Source organism: Hippocampus zosterae, chromosome 4 (assembly GCF_025434085.1).
Source record: "Hippocampus zosterae strain Florida chromosome 4, ASM2543408v3, whole genome shotgun sequence".
Taxonomy (NCBI): domain Eukaryota; kingdom Metazoa; phylum Chordata; class Actinopteri; order Syngnathiformes; family Syngnathidae; genus Hippocampus; species Hippocampus zosterae.
The window spans coordinates 13,318,853-13,338,658 of record NC_067454.1 but is presented as its reverse complement, the minus strand read 5'-3'; the positions used below and the strand labels follow the sequence as shown (position 1 = coordinate 13,338,658).

Below are 19,806 nucleotides of genomic sequence, written 5' to 3'. Positions count from 1 at the left end.
AAAACGACCATGTATAGTAAGGCATTTTTGGACGACATTTTTAGCCGAAAAAAAAACGAGCATGTATGGTAAGGCGTTTTTAACCCCCAAAAACCCCACCAAAACGCCTTCGATGTTTTCCAAATGGTCGTTTTTTTCGGCTAAAAAATTTCGTCCAAAAACGCCTTAGTACACATGGTTGTTTTTTTCCGGCTAAAAACGCCTTACTATACATGGTCGTTTTTTTCGGCTAAAAATTTCGTCCAAAAATGCCTTACTAGACATGGTTGGCTTTTTTCGTCCGAAAAGGCCTTACTATACATGGTCTTTTTTTTTCCGCTAAAAACGACTTCTTAAACGTGGTCGTTTTTTTGGGCTAAAATATTTCATTAAAAAACGGCTTCGTATACATGGTCGTTTTTTTCGGCTAAAAATTTCGTCCAAAAAGGCCTTACTATACATGATCGTTTTTTTCAGCTAAAAATGCCTTACTATTCATGGATGTTTTTTTTCGTTCAAAAAGGCCTTACTATACATGGTAGTGAATAAAAAAAACAAAACACGTATCCAGTTGACAAGTTGTCACATTTACTTTTATTGTAAAGGTAATGTTATTCCAAAATATAAACATGTTAGAGGGAGGGGGGGAAAGCAACAAAAAAAGGGTGAGGAAAACATTTCAAAACATCTACGTAATACTTTGGTAAGAATCTTCAGACATTTTTTAAAAAGCAAATACACAGGGAAACATATCTAAATAATCAAGAAAGTTAAATAAACTCACTTCCAAATGCGGCATATCTACTGAACAACAATGTTGGGTAAAAATTCAATGTCGTGTGACCCCAAAATAATTACGGAAGGCAGTGAAAACCTTGGAATGGCTGGGCACGTGTGCTTTAAATTACTAGCGTATATGACTAAGAATACCACAAGATATAACAAGTATTGAGTGATGAAATCAATTCTGAATGGTTCCAACATATATTCATTCATTATAACACATTTCTAGTCATCTTGCAAAAGTGTATTGGAGCTACAGCACAGAAGAGTCATCAAGTCTTGTTTGAAGTGTCAGATCTTCATATCTGTCTCCTGATGAAAACTTTAAAACAAAATAAGACACAAACGCTTCCCTCAAACTTCTGATAGCTGTCAACGGAACGATAGAATGAAACAAAACCCATTTGATTACTGGAATTGTAACGCCTCAGGGAAAAGTCCTGAGGAATGCGGAGTAGATAGCAGAGGGCATTATTTCAACTTTAAAACACCCACCCAGCCATGTCATTACCTCTCAGTCAAATCATCAGAAATGACCAGAATTTTACTTTGATTGCTACAAGGTGTATAGGAAATGGTGTGAGAGCCCTAAAAAGATTGCGTGACAACTTACAATGCCTGCTGTTTTTCTCAGCCCCCCGCCCCAACCCCCACTCCTCCCAATGCCATCCCATGAATCCTTCCTAGCAGGGGTGCACGTTACAAGCTCGGATCTCCTTCCTGTCCTTGCAGCTGGACAACTGTGCAGTCTTGAACCTTTGCTTCACAGTCATAAGCCGTTCTTGAATACCTCCGCCGCACACTTTGGTACATTCCGTCCAACTTGACCATGGCCGCATTTTGCATCCTAGATGATTGACAGAAAGAGGTACAGATTGACAGATGATTGTCAATGAACAGCCTCAACAAGAATTGGGCCGTCATCCCATCTTCCTTCACCCTTTCAGGGACAGTGGTTACTACAGTGGACAGCTTATCATGTTGTCAGGTTAGAGGGTGCATGAAGTGTTAATGATGAAGAGAAACAATCACCAATTGACTAAGAATGTGTGGTATTAAATGACCAACATATCCAACCAGACTTTCTCTAATTGTTTGCGATTTTATGATGCATAAAAGTTGTTGCACAAATCCATCATAGTGCTATAAATGACATCAAAACAACAGAGAATAATGAAAATGCAAAACCAAATTATCGAATTCAATAAATGCACTGCACTGATTCTTTCTAAGAAATACGAGTCTCGTCATTTAACCCAGAAAACATGTTGCCAGCAAACTACTGAGGGCATGAACGCTGCTCTGCTGGTCGTTGTCGTAAAATTGTTCTCCTGTCTTCAACAACCGCAATAACATGAACGTCAGAACAATCAAACTCTACATTTTCAAAGTATTTCATGATCAAACTACCTCCAGTAGTCTGAACGACATAAATCTGATTCCAGTGGGAGGAATGTGTCTTTAATCGTGAAGACCATTTGAGGAATGCATTTTTTTGAGAATCATTTTGATGGGTTTACATTGTCCCTCCAAGGAAAATTAGCATATATTGACCAGTGTTTTTTATTTTTTTAGTCAGACAACTACAGACAGCAAGAAGCTAAGACCGTAAGACAACGGTTCTCTACAAGAGTGACCTGTAATTGCTATTCATTCATTCATTGAAGCCAGTACATCTGTTGGTCGTAACACGATGATGCCTGAACTTTGCTGCCTTTTGTGTTTGTTGACTTCGCAAACAATTTGGATACAAAAGTGAGGCTAAAATGCTTTTCTGGGATGAATAGAGTTGATTCCATGACAGTGAAAAAAAGAGAGACACCGACCTGGATGCTCAGAGGTGACCTCTGTTCTGCCCTGTTTGCTCCTCCTTTTTTCTCGCTGCTCCTTGCGCTGTTTCTTCTCATCGCTGTTCCCCGGTCCTCCTCTGGTGCACTTTCTTATCTTGCACTTTTTCCTCTGGATGCTTTCAGGACAGTGGTCTCCTCCAAACTGAGGCTCCGACTTCACTGTGCGTGTCCTGATCGTGTGGCCTTTCCCGCAGGATTTATTGCACTCGGACCACTCGCTCCAGTCGGACATGACACATTCTATGGCTGACAAGTGCACAAGACAAAGCTGTCATGAGCAAAGATGACAAACCAAACAAGGTCAACCTGCTTGAAGGTGAGATGTGAATCCTGGCGTGACAGTTTTTCATCCAATAATTTGATAACACATCTAAAAACAAGGTCACTTACAAATTGGAAAAGAGGAGCTGTGGTACTGCAAGAGCAAGTCTGTCGTGGTAGATACGTTTTTCTACACTAGTGTAAGGCAAGTATGATGTGTGAGAGAGGAGTCTAAGATGGAGGTGGGACTGCAGCAAGGATCAGTTCGGAGCCCCTTTCACTTTGCGGTCAAATGAGGCTAGAGTGGGATACCCTTTGGACCATAATATTCGCAGTTGATATTGTGATCTGCAGTGAAGCCAAGGAGCAGATGGAGTGACTTGGTTGTAAAAGGATTAGAAATTATCTCATCAGAGGTTATGTTTTGGAGACAATCTTCAAAAGAGTACACATTGATGGCTTGGGCAAGTCCAGAGGACACAGACTGAGTATATTGGTCGAGCGATGATGAGAATGGAGCTTCTAGGCAAGAGACCAAGAGGAAGACTTAAAATAAGGTCAATGGACACGAAAAGGGAAGACATGAGGGTAGTTAGAGAGGAAGGGTTCAAAAGACCGATGCACTGTGACGACCTCGAATGGGACACGCTAAAAGGAGAAGAAAAAGTTTGTCAATGTCACTGATTTGGAAGCAATGCAGCAAAGATACAATGGCTGAATTTGACAGACAGGTATTAGTGTGCTGTGGGCCTCAAAATTTAAAAAAACCCTTAAGCTCTTTGGGGTGGGGGTTTCTCATTCTGTATCTTGCTTTTGCAGCTGAAAAATTGTTGAAATGACTCATGAAGCGAAATACTATTTTTCATCACAGGAGACTCAACACACAACAACAACACATTAATAATCAATAATCAATATATTACAATATATTACAATAATCAACACATTATTTAACATGACAAACAAGTGAATATAAGTGCACTTTAGATGTAACAAACAACTGAGGTCATTGACTTATTTTTTTATTGGCTGCACTTAATTTGAATAAGTGCCACCTGAGTTTACGATGCGCTTGCATGTAAAGTCTTTACAACTTACGACATTCCGGCAGCATGCATTTCTCCACCTGATCCAACTCTTCCGTGCAGTCTCCGAGCTCAACCGGCGACTTGAGCATACGCTGGCGTGTTCGTAGCCCCTTTCCACACGTGACGCTGCAGTCGCTCCACTCAGACCACATAGTCAGCATGCACGGGATCGTATCTATACACAAGCGGACACATTTTATCTGAAAGAAAGAGCTGCTGAGAAGAAAATGTACATTTTGTATCTATGCACCAGCATCAAAGATCCATATTGTGTAATAAAATATAGCAATGTAAAGATGCACATTTTCCATAATTAGTTTTTATATATTAATATAGCTGTACCTCTACTTATGAAATTTATTGGTTCTGGAAGAAATTTCTTAACGAGCAAATTTTATCAGTAGAGACGCGTTTTCCAAGTAAATGCCCTAATCCGTTCCAAGCCCCCCCTGCACCCTCCAATTCAGATATACATGTCTCCTAAAGCATAAAACTGCATCAAAATATATAACAAATACCTGTTACAATTAGATTATTGTACAATAAATGAGAATAATGAATAAAATGAATGGTCATTTAACTTTTAACTGCATCCTCATCGGGTTTTTTTGCCCTCTTTGTTCTCTCTCAGAAATAGTTTTTGTCTGGTGTTTTGTCAAGAACTGATCCAAGGTCATGACAAACATCAGCATAGTGAGCGATCGCCTGACGAGTGCACACTTTTTCTGGGTGATTCACATTTAGGTAAATCCATCTGAACGCCTCATGGCCCGAGGGACGAATGACAAGGTCCCTGCATGAACAAATACTGTATCTATCTATCTACACACATGGACTCATACAGTAGAGGTCCCTCTTAGCCAATGGGATGCCAGGATGATGCTCGGTAATACCGGTACCAAATGTCAGAGCAGTTATAAGTGTGTTGCGTTCATGAAACTTGGAGCTGCGAGTAGCAACCCATACTGTATTTTTACCTTTCATATCTTGTAATTTCCTTCATAACAGGAGGTAATATTTTCCTGTTGAGGCGTTTCGTAACTTGAAAATGTCATATAAATACCACTGTATTAAAAAAAAAGAAATATACTTTATAGCCTTTTTGATTTTTAATTTCTGATTAACATTTTGGTGAGAAATACAGTTTTCCTTTTTAAACTGTAAACATGATTTTTTTTTTAATCTGCAAATTTCCTGGTGGCACAGGCACAAGTAAATGAACATTTGGCTTGCACTGTCTCAAATTTTAGGAGCAGATAATCATTCAGGAGCCCTGCCGTAATGCTTAGCTCATTTACTCACGACATTCTGGCATCATGCACTTCTCCACTTCGAGAACCTCAGCTCCACAAATGGAACCATCTGCTGGAGGCATCTTCACCATGCGCTCCCTTCTCTTCATTCCCAAACCACAAGTGGCGCTGCAGGAATCCCATTCCCCCCATTCAGTTACCAGACAGCTGCTGGGATCTGGGAACAAGTGAGGAGAATTAGTTTTTAAAAAATGACTTCCAGCTAAGTTTTCGACGTGAAAAGAAATTGCATCTGACAGCATTCTTCGTTGACGACACAATCTTCAGTCTCCTCCGTGGTCAGTGTGCAGACTGAGCCGTCGTCTGGGAATAGCTTCACATAACGTTCCCTGGAACGTGTGCCTCGTCCACATGACACGCTACAGGGAGACCAGGTGATCCACTCTGACATAATACAGGTGGATGCATCTAAAGAATCAAACAAAAAGTCAAATTAGACTTTGAACAAACAGAGGACAAGCTTTCCAAAGTGGATCATGTTCGCAAATCACATTTAAAAGTTACTTTAACTGTGCCTGCTATAAATTTCAAAGCGTCCCATAGAGACAACAGGTTCTCTGCAAATGATGTATGACATTATGTATAGCACTACACTAATCAACTACGGTCGTAACCCTTCACTTTGTAAACTATAAAAAGGAAGGGATCATCCAGAACTTGCAATAAAATGGAGTGAAACATCAAAGTGGTCGTAAAGCATCTTGGGCAGGTGTCATCCTTCAGACTGAGTGTCTCAAATGATGAGTTCATTTTCAAATTTGAGATAAAGGTTCTCCCCCCCACCACCCTCCCTGTCCCATTGCGACCTTGAAATGTCAACTACATGCCTTCATCACTGCATCCCGGGCCCATGCAAGGCTCAAAATCCTGCGTGTGAGGACAGGGAACGCTGAGATCCAGCTGGGCCTTGAGCATCCTCTGCCTCATCCGCTTGCCCTTTTCACAAGTCGCTGAGCTGCAGGCTGACCACGGAGACCAGTTGGAGTAGATGCATGTCTCGGGGGTGTCGTCTGCTGGGTGGCAAATCATAGAGACATTAGAACCACCCTCTCCCAATGCAATGCTGATGGTGCAAAAGAGAAATGGGTGCGATCTAGACCTTCCTCTTTCTCCTCCTGGGCAATATCAGCCACAATGTCATCCACATTGTCTGGCACTATGTTGCACTGTTCCCCCTGTAGATTAGAACAAAACGCTCATTGGTTTTTTGCGTTTCCTCTTTCAAAATCGTGGCTACGACAAGAAGGAATACGGATCACCCAAATGTGGCAGGATAAAAATGCAATGGAAGAAATTGACACGAAATTCCCAAACCTGCCTCTAGATGCCAGTCAAGGGCTTATATTGTGACATTCATCGAGCCAAACATTTTCTGCATCGCTTCCGGTTGGACTGGTCGCCAGTCAATCACACGGTACATGTGGAGACTGAAAACCATTCACACTCACAGTCATACCTTTACTGAGTGAGAATTGAATGTACTCTGCACAGAGGGCGAGTCAGGTGAGTCAACCACTAAACCATGAGGAATACAAGATTATTTTGCCTCGAGAGACTTCGTTGTACAATGGTTGTACAGGTAATTGCCTGTCAGCACACTCAGTTTTTTTTTGTTATACTCTCTTTGCACTAGACAACACTAGGTATCATTGTTTTTTTTTAAAAAGCTTGCAGTGTGTTGTAGTTTGCTGCCACATTGGCATGTGTGGCATTTTGTATTTATATTGCACTTAATTGAACAGTGCTGGAGGCTGTAAATTTCCCCAGTGTGGGACAAATAAAGGATATCTTAATCTTAATCGTAAAAGTCTAAACTGTAATGAATGCCACTTTAATGATTGTCTTTTGTTTTTATTTTTGTCTTTTGTCTGTTCAAAAAGTTGAACTCTCAGCTTTTTTAACCACTACAACACATAACACCTCATCCTCCCCACCTTGATGGTGTAAAAAGTATAATAAAGTGAAGCCAATTCCACTTTGTGAGTTCTAATTTGTTTTGGGGAGCAGAATAGTGCATTAGGCTTGGGTAGTAAAATAATACTGTGATGTACCTGTGATAGTCAAGTCGTAAATACTGGAGTTTTAAAATGTCCAGCTCAATGCAATAAATGCCAACTTAAAAAATGTGCAATGTTTCGTTGCAAGAAATAACTAAAAATAATGTATGTATCCTGCCGCTTCTTGGTTCAAATCTCTCGCTGTGTTATTGGATCACACGATTACCACTGTTTCAAAAAAAATGCTTGAAAGGCATCTGTAAGGTTACGACATAGCTGCTTAAGGTAGAACACAATCAGTGAGGTTGCCAGTCTGCTTGTTTTGCATTTAAATAGGCCAGATCAGACAGTGACCAAAAACAATAAATAAATATAGAGCAGCAGAATCAAATATTCAGAACTTGATCTCGCATCATACTGGTGTTATTTTATATATTCTATTTGTTCCAGTACAGGCCGGTGATTAGCATGACAACCGACCTTTCTGGCAATACGTTCCACTAAGACCCTGGCCACAGGACTGATGGCTCCTCCTTCAGGATCATAGAAAGGGCTCTGAGGGTGATCCAGACTGGTCAGAGGTCGAATCTTATCTTCAGGCACGGTAGGCTTGTTGGGAGACTACAGGAGACGCATATATGGGAAAAAAAATAACAGAACAGCAGTGTGAGTAAATCTCAATATACCTGTTTCTCAATTGTTGAACACTTGAGATGTGCTGCCCTGATGACACTTATTGTTCACTGAAGCTACTTCAAAAATCAAAAATATTAATTGCTGTTTTCACCATCCTGCTTCTATTTTGAGATTTTTGATAATCTGTCATTTTACAGTTTGCCACGTGGGGTTACGATCAGGGAAAAGTGATCTCCAATTGCCCACAGCCAACTTCATCATCTGCAAGTGGGGATCTTGCAGTTTGTCTGTATAAGTGCACTTTCCGCGTGCCAATCTCATGCTCCAATGTTTCCAACAATTATCTTCAAACATGTATAGTTTGTTTATAAAAAAACATTCTTTGAATTCACATTACAAGGGGTAGCTTACTTGATCATATCTTGATTATTCTGAGTATAGAACAGCGGTGGGCAAACTTTTTGGCTCGGGGGCCACATTGATTTCTAAATTTGACAGGTGGGCCGGGTCAGCACAAGATACGGTTCATATAAAAAACTGTACATATTGACAGTCTATACCAAACATAAACAGAACAAAAGCATTAAAGTATTACCTTTTTTTTCTTTTTCTTTTTTATGAGAACAGTGAAACAACTGTGGTATATGTCCTGTATGAACGTCCAAGTATGTTAACAACATACTTGTGTGACAACACAAGCAACAAAGTGCTACAATATATTGCCCCAAAACTGCAGCATACAGTATAGGTAGGTGACAAAATATAACAAAGTTAGGACTATTTGCTACAAAATGACACAAGTAAAAGAGCTGGTGGTTTCTTTCCACTCACTCACTGTCTCGAACTTGACCTCTCCTCGATCACCACACAAGACAGCGTTGCTCAGTTGATGTCGTGCAATGAATTTTTTATGCCAGCCACGGGATGCTTCGAAGTCTTCGACGCCCATAGTTAGTGTTATGGAATTTGCTTTCTCTCTTATTAGCGGTCCAGTTTGTGGAAAGATTTTAGCACGATAACAGTCAATCAGGAAACAGCCATACCTGGAAACGTGTATTTACTCGACTGTCAGTCGAGCCGCAAGCAATTCACTCTGAGCATGGAAGTAGCCAGAATCGCTTCCTCGTTTTTCAAAGTTTCATAGATTTGAGACTTTCCGACTCCAAACGTCTCCTGAATGTTTCGTATTTTGTAACCTGCTTTGTTTAATCAGATACACTTCACTTTCTCTTCTGAGGCCATTACTGTTCCTCTTCGTTTGGATGCCATGATCTACAGGACGTAAAAATATTCGCAATTCCAGGAAAACTCACTGCAATAAAGAGTCTCTTGCATGTCGCTGTTTTGGATCCAATGATAGAAATAGCGGCGCGGACAGCCGGAGAAACTTATTCCGTCGTATCGAGCGGGAGTTGCTTGAGTTGGCGCTACTGCGGGCTTCCGTGTCATCTCCACCTCCCTCCCTGTGCTCTGCAACTTCAAATAACTGCGCCGCCTGGCGTTGAAATGAAACCAACGGGCCGGATTCGGCCCGCGGGCCATAGTTTGCCCACCCCTGGTATAGAACATAACTATAGAATCTTGTATGACCAAAGTCCACTGCCTCAGGTCTCTTCTATTGCTTGAATTTGTTTGATACTTCTAGTCATAAAGTTGAGCACTTGCTAAAATATTGATTCAATAAACAACTTCAATTGTCCACCGATATATAGAAGAAGCTGAAAGACACAAAGAAGTGAATTCATTCCTTCCAAGGTAAGATAAAGTCGATCACCAAGGATTTCACACACGGAGCCAAGAGTTCTGTCTGATCAAACACACACACACACACACGCCTAGAAATCTCTTAGTGTTGACTTAAGGCACATAGTAAACGGCATCTCAAGGTGAGGGCAGGAGAGGAAGATGTCCTTGTCTTCTCTCTTGGAGAATCTGATGGGCGATGATTCGGCTTGATTCGTTACAAACTGCCCGTGCATATATGAAGAAATGAGGCAGGCAGTGATTGTCAATGCGAGCAGAAGGCAGGAGGAAGAAAACAAGATGTAATGACAAGGTCAGAATGCTTCTGAGATTAGGAGAGGAGGAGGAGGAGGGTTATTCAGGGGGAAGAAGTGGAGAGGAGAAGTTTTTGTGACTTCAATGGTTTGATAAGGTCTGAAATAGTGTGAAACAAGAGCACTCAATTGAGAGTCGAGGCAATAAAGGCCAAACACCATTGTCGGTGGCAATAATATCTTTTATGGGTCAGATCTTTCACAAGGATAGATGAGGGAATGTGCTGTCACAGGATCTTCATCAAATGTGTCTATTTTAGACCTTATTTTGCTGTAATATATATGCAATTCTACTGCTGGTGGAAGTAATTATGTACAATATCCAATTGCTATAAATTTTGCTGTATTGCGTGCATGGATTGCACATAAAAAAGGCGAAAACAAAAACTATAATTGATTCATTTTCTTCAAGCTCAAGAATAACGTCTCGATCGCCTTTTTTCAATGACCAGGTCGATCACCTTCAACTCAAAGGCTGCATTACATAGTGCTTTTGTCATAATGAGTGTGTGCCCTTGAGCCAGGCAAATCAGAATACCGATCCGGATGCTTCGAGCTGTGCAGATTTAATTTAAAAAGTGAACACTTGACACTTCAACATTGGAAATTAATGAACAGTAAACGCAATTTTGGTGAGTTAAGTAAAGAGGAAGTTTGGAATAGATCAGAATTGACATTCAGCAAAATCAGCAAATGCTGTACGTCGCTGCAAATACGCCCACTCTACCTATCCTCGACAGTTTTTTTTAAATGCACCACATACATATCGTACATGCTTTGAGGGGCTGTTTGGTTCGGATTTTGGGGGCAGGCTGAAGGTCAGCAGTGACCTTTAGCCTTGGCGCCCAGCCTCACACGTCCTTGATTTTTAATGCACCCGACTACACTGTGGGGCACACAAACACAGTACAGGAACCCCGATTACTAATCAGGAATCCGGTGATCATATCAATAAGGTAAATGTGTAATCACTTGTCTCATGGCAGGACTCGTGGCGCTGGGCTCATTCTGGTTGAGTGTCTTTGGTGCGACGAGGCTGCCCCCCGACCCCCACGCCCTCCTTTCCCCCTCAACAAACCCAACCATCCTCACTCCTCCAAACATACTCCACCCCCCTTCTCTGTGAATTGTTGCCCTCCCACAGAGGTGGTTGGTGGGTGTGAGCCTCTTGCTCTTTTTGGGGTAGGTGTGGGTGTTGAGTAAGGGGCGGAGGGATGGGTGGTCCACCCGTCCTCCAATGTGCATTTGTGGCAGTGTTGATTCACTAGTATATCTCCGAAAATACGTGCCTATGGCATTTAGTCACTTGGTTTGGGGCCACTCTCTAATTGCTATCACAGCCCTTATGTTTATATTACTTTCTCAGACTGTTTAAAATTGCACTTCATAGCCACTCCTACTTTTAATTGGTAGCGCTGATTACCCCTCTGATGCCCCGTCCTTTTTGCTACCCTGAATGCTTTCTTCACAGGGTATAGAACTGCCTATACCGTGTGCACACAATACAGAGAAAATCCAACTACTGCATAAAATCTCTGTTGTTATATCACTTTTTATATGGTTATGTTCTCTGCTGTTTTTGCTCTTTTCACTCTGTTCATGCCCCCTCAAACCTAGTTCTGCCAGACTTCGTTTCCAATAAATATCCATCACAATGCAAAATAATCACAGAGGGAATATATCAAACTTTCCTGTTGCAGAGCAAAACCGTTCAAGGTTGAAAAGGCAGACAGAGCCAACATACTGCATGACTAAGAAGCTAAACAGGGGAGGTAACACAAAATCATCCTCATTATCATCATAAAAATGACCAAATAATAATCACAATGATCATCAACAAATACAATTACAGTCTATCTCACTGACCTCATATGACACCCCACTGTCAGTGCCAGCATCCCAAGGGATGAGATCCTGGACTACTTTTTGGGCCCATCCACACTCTTTGGTACACAAGTCCTCTGCAGACAGACCTACGTTCCAGTCAGGACTGGGTCCCAACATTGTCAGGAATGACATGAGGTGACGGGTCCGGTCAACCGAGAACTCCGCGGACGGTGCAGCTCGCCTGGGGAAGAAAATGAGACATTATGATTTGATTATGCTCTACTATAGCCTCAGAAGGCAACAAAGTAAAATATTCACGTGGTCTACCACTAAGGGCAATTTACCAGTCAAAATACAAAAAGGAGCTTCAAATATCAGCTAAAGGAAGTACTTGGATTTATAAGGACTGCAATGACACATCAGCGAAGGTGACTCAAGTGTCAAGACTTGGAATCGAGTCAACATATTTAAGTCACTCGTTTTATGATTTGCAACTTGTTTGGCAAACACTTTCGAAAGACTCATCTTGACTTTGACTTCTCATTCCTGAAACTCGACTTGTCTTTGACTTGACAAGTCATTCTGTTTACATTGGAAAAGCTTATTTTTGTGTGCGTGTGTGTACATTAATTTCATACTCTTAAGTTGTTGGTTTAATTTTATAACATAGCGTACATTTTTGTGTAATGATCAACTTTATTTTTTTACTATCACTGCAGTTTTGACTGAGTAAGATTTCATAACTCTCTCAAAGTAATTAATGACTTAATTCGACTTAACTTGCTCGATTTCCCCCAACCCCACGGTAAATTGGGACTTGCTTAACCTTTAAACCTTACATCTTACTTGCAACATGCCCATACATGACTTAGTCCTACCTCTGCCAATACGTAACTGTTGTACAGAGACTAAACACTGTCATCTGTCAAGAGTTTTCTCATAGATTCTGGCATCACACTGAGTTGAAGCACTGTCACAGCAGGGCTCTGGCAACAAGCTCCATGTACAGAGGATGACAAAAAGACAGCTCTGAACAATGCAAAATAGTCATCCACTGAAGCCTTCGAAACATTTATCTTTAACTCCTAATTTTAAAAAAATAGTTTAAGAGCCTGTTTTATGAGACAGAACATATCAGTGGCGTCTCTGTGCTCGAGCTAATGGGGTTGGAAAAAATATCTGGTTGTCTCTCTTGATCTATGATTGCCGGCTAAATTAATTAGAATGATGTACAAATGAGAAGTGAAAAAATAGTCAGTGTCACAGAGACACTTAGCAAGCGACTCTCTTTTTTTTTCCACCTGTCATTTTTATTAATGCATTTGACTTCGGTGCACTCAATCCTGTCCTTGAGCTCTCTCGCTAATGACGGCCCCTGAAGGCAAGGAACAGCCTTCATCCCCTGGGAATGCGCAAGCGAAGTCTACACTCACTCGCCTTTTTTTTTTCGCAGAAAGTACAGGCACTTTGACATTTATCTTCGACACCACCTGGGCTCCACAAGAAGTCACTGACAGCAAAGGAGAGACACAGCAAGGATGCTCGCACAAAAAAAGTGGAGGGCATTAATCATCACAGACGACCTCAGTGATCCGCTTTTGTTATTCCAAAATTCTTGATCGCCTTGCACAAGTTATCGACTTGCACAAATATAAATTCAGGAGAAAATGTTTCGTTAATTTGCTGCTAAACATTTTTTTTTTTTCAGATTTACTGCAGCATCCTCTGTGCACCAGTTTGATTATTCACGAAACTTAATGCTAGACGAACAAAAACATGTACGTGGAAAGGAACTCAAATGTCACGATTTGAATAAAATTCCCATTCTAGTTTAACACTGTCAGCAAATTGAAGTTCATTTCAATCTACCGGTACACTGAATATTCAGCAGTGAACTTTTTTGCATTGGGTCATTTGCAGTGACCCCGTCTGAATTGCATAATTGAATTTTTCATCGTATTCGCTGTCAAGACTTTGTCCTTACAATTAAGGCACATGGACATGAAAGTGTGTTACATTCATATGAACCATCATTTTATCGCACCTGGCCATTAAAGTTGTCATTCTTCTGAGATTTGTTTTGCATCTTCATCCTAAAGATCAAAATTGAACTCAGAAATCACGAGCATCTTCTCCAATCTTTGTTGGAGTTGAAGTCAGTTAGTCAAATTCTTACAGATGAAACTAAAAAAGCTGTGTGTTTAGAACCTTGGTTCATGCACTGGAAGCAAAAAAAGTCCTTCCGCAAACTATTCCCACTGAAATGGACGTTGGGTCCCGCTCACTCTGAAAAGAATGGTTACGTCCATTTTTACCGGCAGGAGGTCGAGCAAAATACCAAAAGAAAGAAAACCCCTACAACAGTTAAACTGCGCTTGGCGCTAGATTTGCCTATGACACGAAAATGGGGCCCATTGTCTTCACAGATTAATTAAAAACAATATTTGCTATTTTTATCTCCACCATTACCATCCACTATCCTACACGTCTCCAGATAAACAAAGATAAAGAGAAAAGCATGAGGAAAAAAAACTGACAACGTGACAACAACATCAATGCATTTCACAAAGACAAGATCAAATTGTGGGGCTTTACAAGTGTATCTCTCTGTTGTCTGAGTATTGTTTTCTTTTAGCTTTTAGATGGACAACCAACTTGTTTGGATGATTTGCTTTTCTTCTTCCATTCCTGTCACATTCCATTATTGTTTCTGTATACAATCACAGAATGAAAACAATGAATTGGCTGTGTCTACAGCATGGAGTAAGCAAATTATTTCGAGTGGATATCCTGACTTTGATTCTGAGCTATGCAATGCCCTTTGGAGAGTGAAGTTATTGGCCTTTGGGATCGGGGGGAAAACAACATCGCACAGGTTGTTACCATTGAAGTTCTTTGCACGCTGAGCCAACGAGCATCTTGTTTTTCTCATGAATAAGAGATTAAATAGCTTCGGGGGCTAATGAACTCTGTAAGAATGCGGTAGACGGCAGTTTCAGTGATGAGTTTGTACTCATCAGCAAGTACTGGTTCCAACTTCCAAGATGCTGAACTGGCCTCAAAAATATAGGGCGTACCGTACGATTTCTTTCACTCGGGTGGTCCATGTCCATGTCAACTTTATTGTCAAATGTGCTACATGTGCAACATACAGCACTGATGACATTTCTTTCCTCAGGAGAGAGAGGAGCCGCTGCGGGTGCCCGCACCGCCATCAAAAGAGCAGTTAACATAAAATGACAAATAATACAACACAACACATGAGACACAGACCAACCAGTATGTTTGAGACCATTGATCAATTCAATTCATTTGGCTTTTCGAAAACGTCGAGTGTAAGTAATTAGAAAGATTTGACCATTGTCATCACATTCACCCGATGAAAAACACGAGCGGTTTCTGGACACAAATCAAGTTGAAATTTGGAATTTCCATTTCAACCAGAAATAAAATAAAGTCAAAATATCCATATTGTTAAATCTTATTAACTGTACAGTCAATATTTTAACCTAACATTTAAAACAACACAGTCATACAAATGTAACAGTAAAACATAAAAACAATCAGTCTGGCGAGGTAACCGCTGTTGTACTAAAATAGTTAAAAGAAACACTGTACCGAAACTTTGATCCATGGAACATAGCATGAGTTGACATCTGAGCTTTGAATGCTCTTCAGTGTACAGATCTTTGCATTGTCTTATTCTCATAACACACTTTATTAAGATATATATGTCACAACAAGGAGTAAAATTAATTAATTAATTTGAAAAAAAAACACCCGCAGTCTGAACTGATCTCTGATTTGATCTGTGGGATGGATTTTTTTAAGGGTCCCAGCATTCAATCCCAGGTATGGTTTAATGTATTTTTACCAAATGTCCACATGGTAGGGTAAAGAAGTGTCTGAAAATGGCTGTTACTGAGTTAATACCAACGAGGTCCAGAAATGTCCCTCCTTTGATCAGCAGTTCAAAGATTGCCGTGCAACCTCTTTTTTCTCTGCCTGTCTGTTCCTTGAAAGAAACGTTGCATCTACCCTTTCTTTTTTCTGTCATTATCGTTTGAATGAGCTGTGCTCTCGATAGCGACATCTTCCATCATCATTAGATAAATGAGGCAAGTGTACTGCAGCTCTTTGTCGACGATGGAAAAACCTTTTTTCCATCGTCGTCAAAGAGCCAAGTGCGTTTCCAAGTGCGCCGAACAATTACTTCTGGGTGCCTCGCCTTAACAATTGTCTCTATCTTTAGGCGGGAAGCTCAAGAGGTTGTTAGTTTAATACCGACACCCCATCATGGCACAGCCCCATGGTAATAATTCTCTTTCACGCTATTGTGGCTCACTGCTGCTTCTTGAGGGGGCAAGGTAGTGCCTTGAGATAAAACAAACTGCCACAAGACACCATTTGGACTGATGAATCCATTTAAGTGTACAAGTGTAAATGACTCGCGATACTTACACATTAAGTGGCTGCCAAGCCGGCCACTGCGCCTTCATCTTGATGACCGTCAGGACATCATCGCCCTAAAAATAAATAAATAAATAAATAAATAAAACACACACAAAAAAGCACAAAAATAAAAAAAGTGAAACTATTCAGTTTCTCTGACGAATAATTAAACTGAGTCAGTTCAAAGTGTTAATAATACAGAGCAATTATGGTCAGTTGTTGTGGACTGAATTTGAAATAAAACCCTAATAAAAGAAGATATTACATCACCAGAATTGCTAATGCTCAGATTTATTGAATTCCGCCCGCAATAAATCTGACAGGTTGCAGCAAGCATGGAAGACAAATCCTATTTCAAATTTAAGGGTTTGACTGAAGGCCCGCAATTCCTGTGAGGCAGTTGAATTTACCGAGATGAGAGGGTCTGACCAAGCTCTGACCTGATGTTATGATGCACCATCGAAAATGTCTGCACCGTTCATCAACCGGCACACTTAAAAGAGGGTTTATCACGAGGATGCTAACTACGTTGCTAACAGTCGTGTGCAGGTTGATTCTTTGGGATGATTGTTTACACTCACTACGTGACTGGATCCTATTTTTGATCGTCAACTATACAAAGTGCTAGCCTTTTTCCAAATACTTTTTAGTGGCTCTTTGCTAAATTGCTTCGTCAAAATAATTTTATGAAATTGTTAATTTGTCCAGTCAGCATATGTTTATTTGTCAATTTGATTTGATTTGACACTACAAGCTAACTGTGTCACAGTTACCACGGAACAATGATTTGGGCCACATCTGAGTTGGTTTATTTTGGAAATATTTGACCAAATTTGACCACTGAGCAAGAAAGACACCTTCTCATTAAGGCCACTCCTATCCTGTCTGGAAGAAATCAAAACCTGGATGGCACAAAATTTCTTGAAGTTCAACGAAAAGAAGACAGAGGTGATATTGTTTGGCCCCAGTGGACCTTGTACATTCCATCCTGTAGACTTGGGCCCCCTATCTCCTTATCTGAAATCAACGGTCTCAAACTTGGGACTTAAACTGGACAGTGATTTCAAACTCGATCGGCAAATTGGTGCCGTTGTTAAATCCAGCTTCTTTCACCTTAGACAGCTGGCCAAAATAAAACCTTTCCTCTCACATGAACACTTTGAGACAGTAATTCATGCCTTTGTCACATCCCGGCTCGATTACTGCAACGCCCTGTACTTTGGAGTCAGCCAGTCCTCCATCAAGCGCCTTCAGCTGGTACAGAATGCCGCTGCTCGCCTCTTGACTGGTACTCGTAAGAGGGAGCATATACTGTAACTCCTACTTTGGCATCCCTTCACTGGCTCCCCATTCATTTTAGAATTATTTTTAAGATCCTCCTCTTTGTTTTCAAATCTCTGGATAATCTCGCGCCACCTTACCTCTCTGAGCTCATACGCCCCTACACCCCTGCCCGGCGCCTCAGGTCTGTGGACCAGTCTTTGCTAGACGTACCAAGAACTAAACTGAGGCTCAGAGGGGATCGAGCCTTTTCTGTTGCTGGTCCATCTCTCTGGAATGACCTCCCACTGAACATTCGGCAAGCCTCCTCGCTGCCCATCTTTAAATCCCTCCTCAAAACTCACTTGTATTCTTTGGCGTTTGACTCAGCATGACTTAGATTTGCTATTGGTTTTACTGCTTGGTGCTTTCTACCGCCTTATTACTTATTACTTATTACTGATTCGTCTTACTGTTTATTGTATATGTTAAATCGCTCCATGTACAGCACTTTGTATGCAGCGATGGCTGTTTGAAAGTGCTCTATAAATACTGTTGACTTGACTTGACTTGACAAATGAAATATACCCGATGGGGAAACAACCTAGCTGGATTAAAACATAACTTAGTTTAATTTAAACTAAAGAGAACAAGTGCAAAAGCACTGAATTGTTTTTAGGTTCAAAATAACATGTCATGATTCTGTTTGTGACCAACCAGTGGCACCGTAGGGCTCCCCCTGCAACTGCACCCTGTTGGTCGTTATGTAATTAGTTGTACAAAAGGACTCCCACTCATTGTCGGGTTATTTTTTGTTTGTCCTGTCATGTTTAGTTCTGTCATGGTTCTGTTAGTTTTTGGCTTCAGTCATAATTTTTGTTTGATACTTTGGACTTTGCTTGTTTTGGATTTAGTATACAATACAATACAATTCGTCAAGTACAACCTGCACCTCCCTCCTGCCTGCCTCCTTTTTGGGGTCCTCCACCACCACCTCGCTACGTGACGAAATGACCCGACACAGAGTGGTCGTGCCGGGAGTCCTTTTAAAGCAATAATTACATAATGACCAACAGGTGTGCAGCTGCAGGGAGAGGCCTACAGTGTCACCTGTTGGTCACAAACAGAATTATGACATAACAGTAGCAAGGATAATATTTGAGAGAGAGCCAGGTCTGACGTAAACACACTGAGAGCAAATGATTCGACACCATCAAAAGCCTTGTTGACAATGACGGGGATCTTTTTCTTTAACGGAAAACCATTATCCTGTTACGCAACAAACCGAAATGTCAAGAGGAAATTCAGTTGCTCAAAAGTGACTAATTACGTGTTCTGCGCATGTCTCACACAATTTTTTTCAGGTTGTGGTGCTTTTAAAGCAAGTTAGCAACATATTGTACTGTCATGCTTGGTTACTGCATTTACAAAAGACATGAATCGCTGATCTAAACAATGGAAAAAAGAGAGAAAAAAGAGAAATAAAAAAAGATTCCTTTTCAACACCATGGAAATTCTGGACTCACGCAAGTATTCACAGTTTTCACTGTGTCTATCCTTAATGACTAAAATTGCATGCATGGAATATACTGTGATACATAAACGTACTCCTACAACTTGACACAACTTCGAAATGAGGTTTAATGACTTGTATCGTGCAGATTTATGGACTAAATGACTCCATACAACACATCGTTACCTTCCTTGCGCCGACAGTCGAGCCTCTGATCGCGTTGCCCATTTAACAAGTATTACTGAGTGACTCCCTTGTTTTTTTATTAAAACCATGAATATCAAGAATCTGGTGGTGATAAAAACGGCATCATATACCAGTGGCAGTAAACGTCTAGACTTAAAACCAGCATCGCATATTTCTCGAGGTGATTTGATTTGCATTGCTTCTTATTTTCAATTACGAGTAACAAAAAGGAATCATGTTGAAAAATATTCTCTTCATAAAATGCGCTTCGAGAAGCCAATGTCAGCAGACGCCACAACCGGCAAGCCTTTCACAGCCGTTACATCATGATCTGAATCATCCATAGCCATCACTTCATTTTTCTGTAGCTCCTATTCTCATGAGAGTCACGAGTAGGCTAGAGACTCATCTCAGGTGGCTTTTGGGGCTGGTCATACTGTTGCTGGATGGCCAGTCAATTGCAGATCCTGAATCGCAAAATAAAATATATTTTCAGAGATGAATTTTTCAATGTCATTTAGTCGGTCAGTGCTAGCATTTTGTGGTCTTTAATTTAATTCCGATTGCTTATGATTTGTCCCGTCAGACACGTCAGACGTTATTT

General features: G+C 40.8%; 2 protein-coding genes across 3 annotated transcripts in view; one reads left to right on the top strand and one right to left on the bottom strand.

Moving 5' to 3' along the window:
* emc8 (ER membrane protein complex subunit 8) overlaps positions 1 to 19,806 on the top strand; it is a 681,399-nt gene that overhangs the window by 615,774 nt on the left and 45,819 nt on the right. The window lies entirely within an intron of this gene.
* spon1a (spondin 1a) overlaps positions 546 to 19,806 on the bottom strand; it is a 50,916-nt gene continuing 31,655 nt past the window's right edge. Inside the window, exons 7-16 of one of the 2 annotated variants that reach the window (XM_052063466.1) lie at positions 16,253 to 16,317; positions 11,831 to 12,032; positions 7,752 to 7,892; positions 6,374 to 6,449; positions 6,102 to 6,287; positions 5,512 to 5,682; positions 5,264 to 5,431; positions 3,972 to 4,136; positions 2,589 to 2,858; positions 546 to 1,609 (exon numbers count right to left, since the gene is read on the bottom strand). In XM_052063466.1, coding sequence (XP_051919426.1) covers positions 1,446 to 1,609; positions 2,589 to 2,858; positions 3,972 to 4,136; positions 5,264 to 5,431; positions 5,512 to 5,682; positions 6,102 to 6,287; positions 6,374 to 6,449; positions 7,752 to 7,892; positions 11,831 to 12,032; positions 16,253 to 16,317 — 1,608 coding nt within the window. In that variant the 3' untranslated portion in view covers positions 546 to 1,445. The remainder of the gene's footprint in view (positions 1,610 to 2,588; positions 2,859 to 3,971; positions 4,137 to 5,263; positions 5,432 to 5,511; positions 5,683 to 6,101; positions 6,288 to 6,373; positions 6,450 to 7,751; positions 7,893 to 11,830; positions 12,033 to 16,252; positions 16,318 to 19,806) is intronic. The other variant, XM_052063467.1, reaches the window with a different exon arrangement.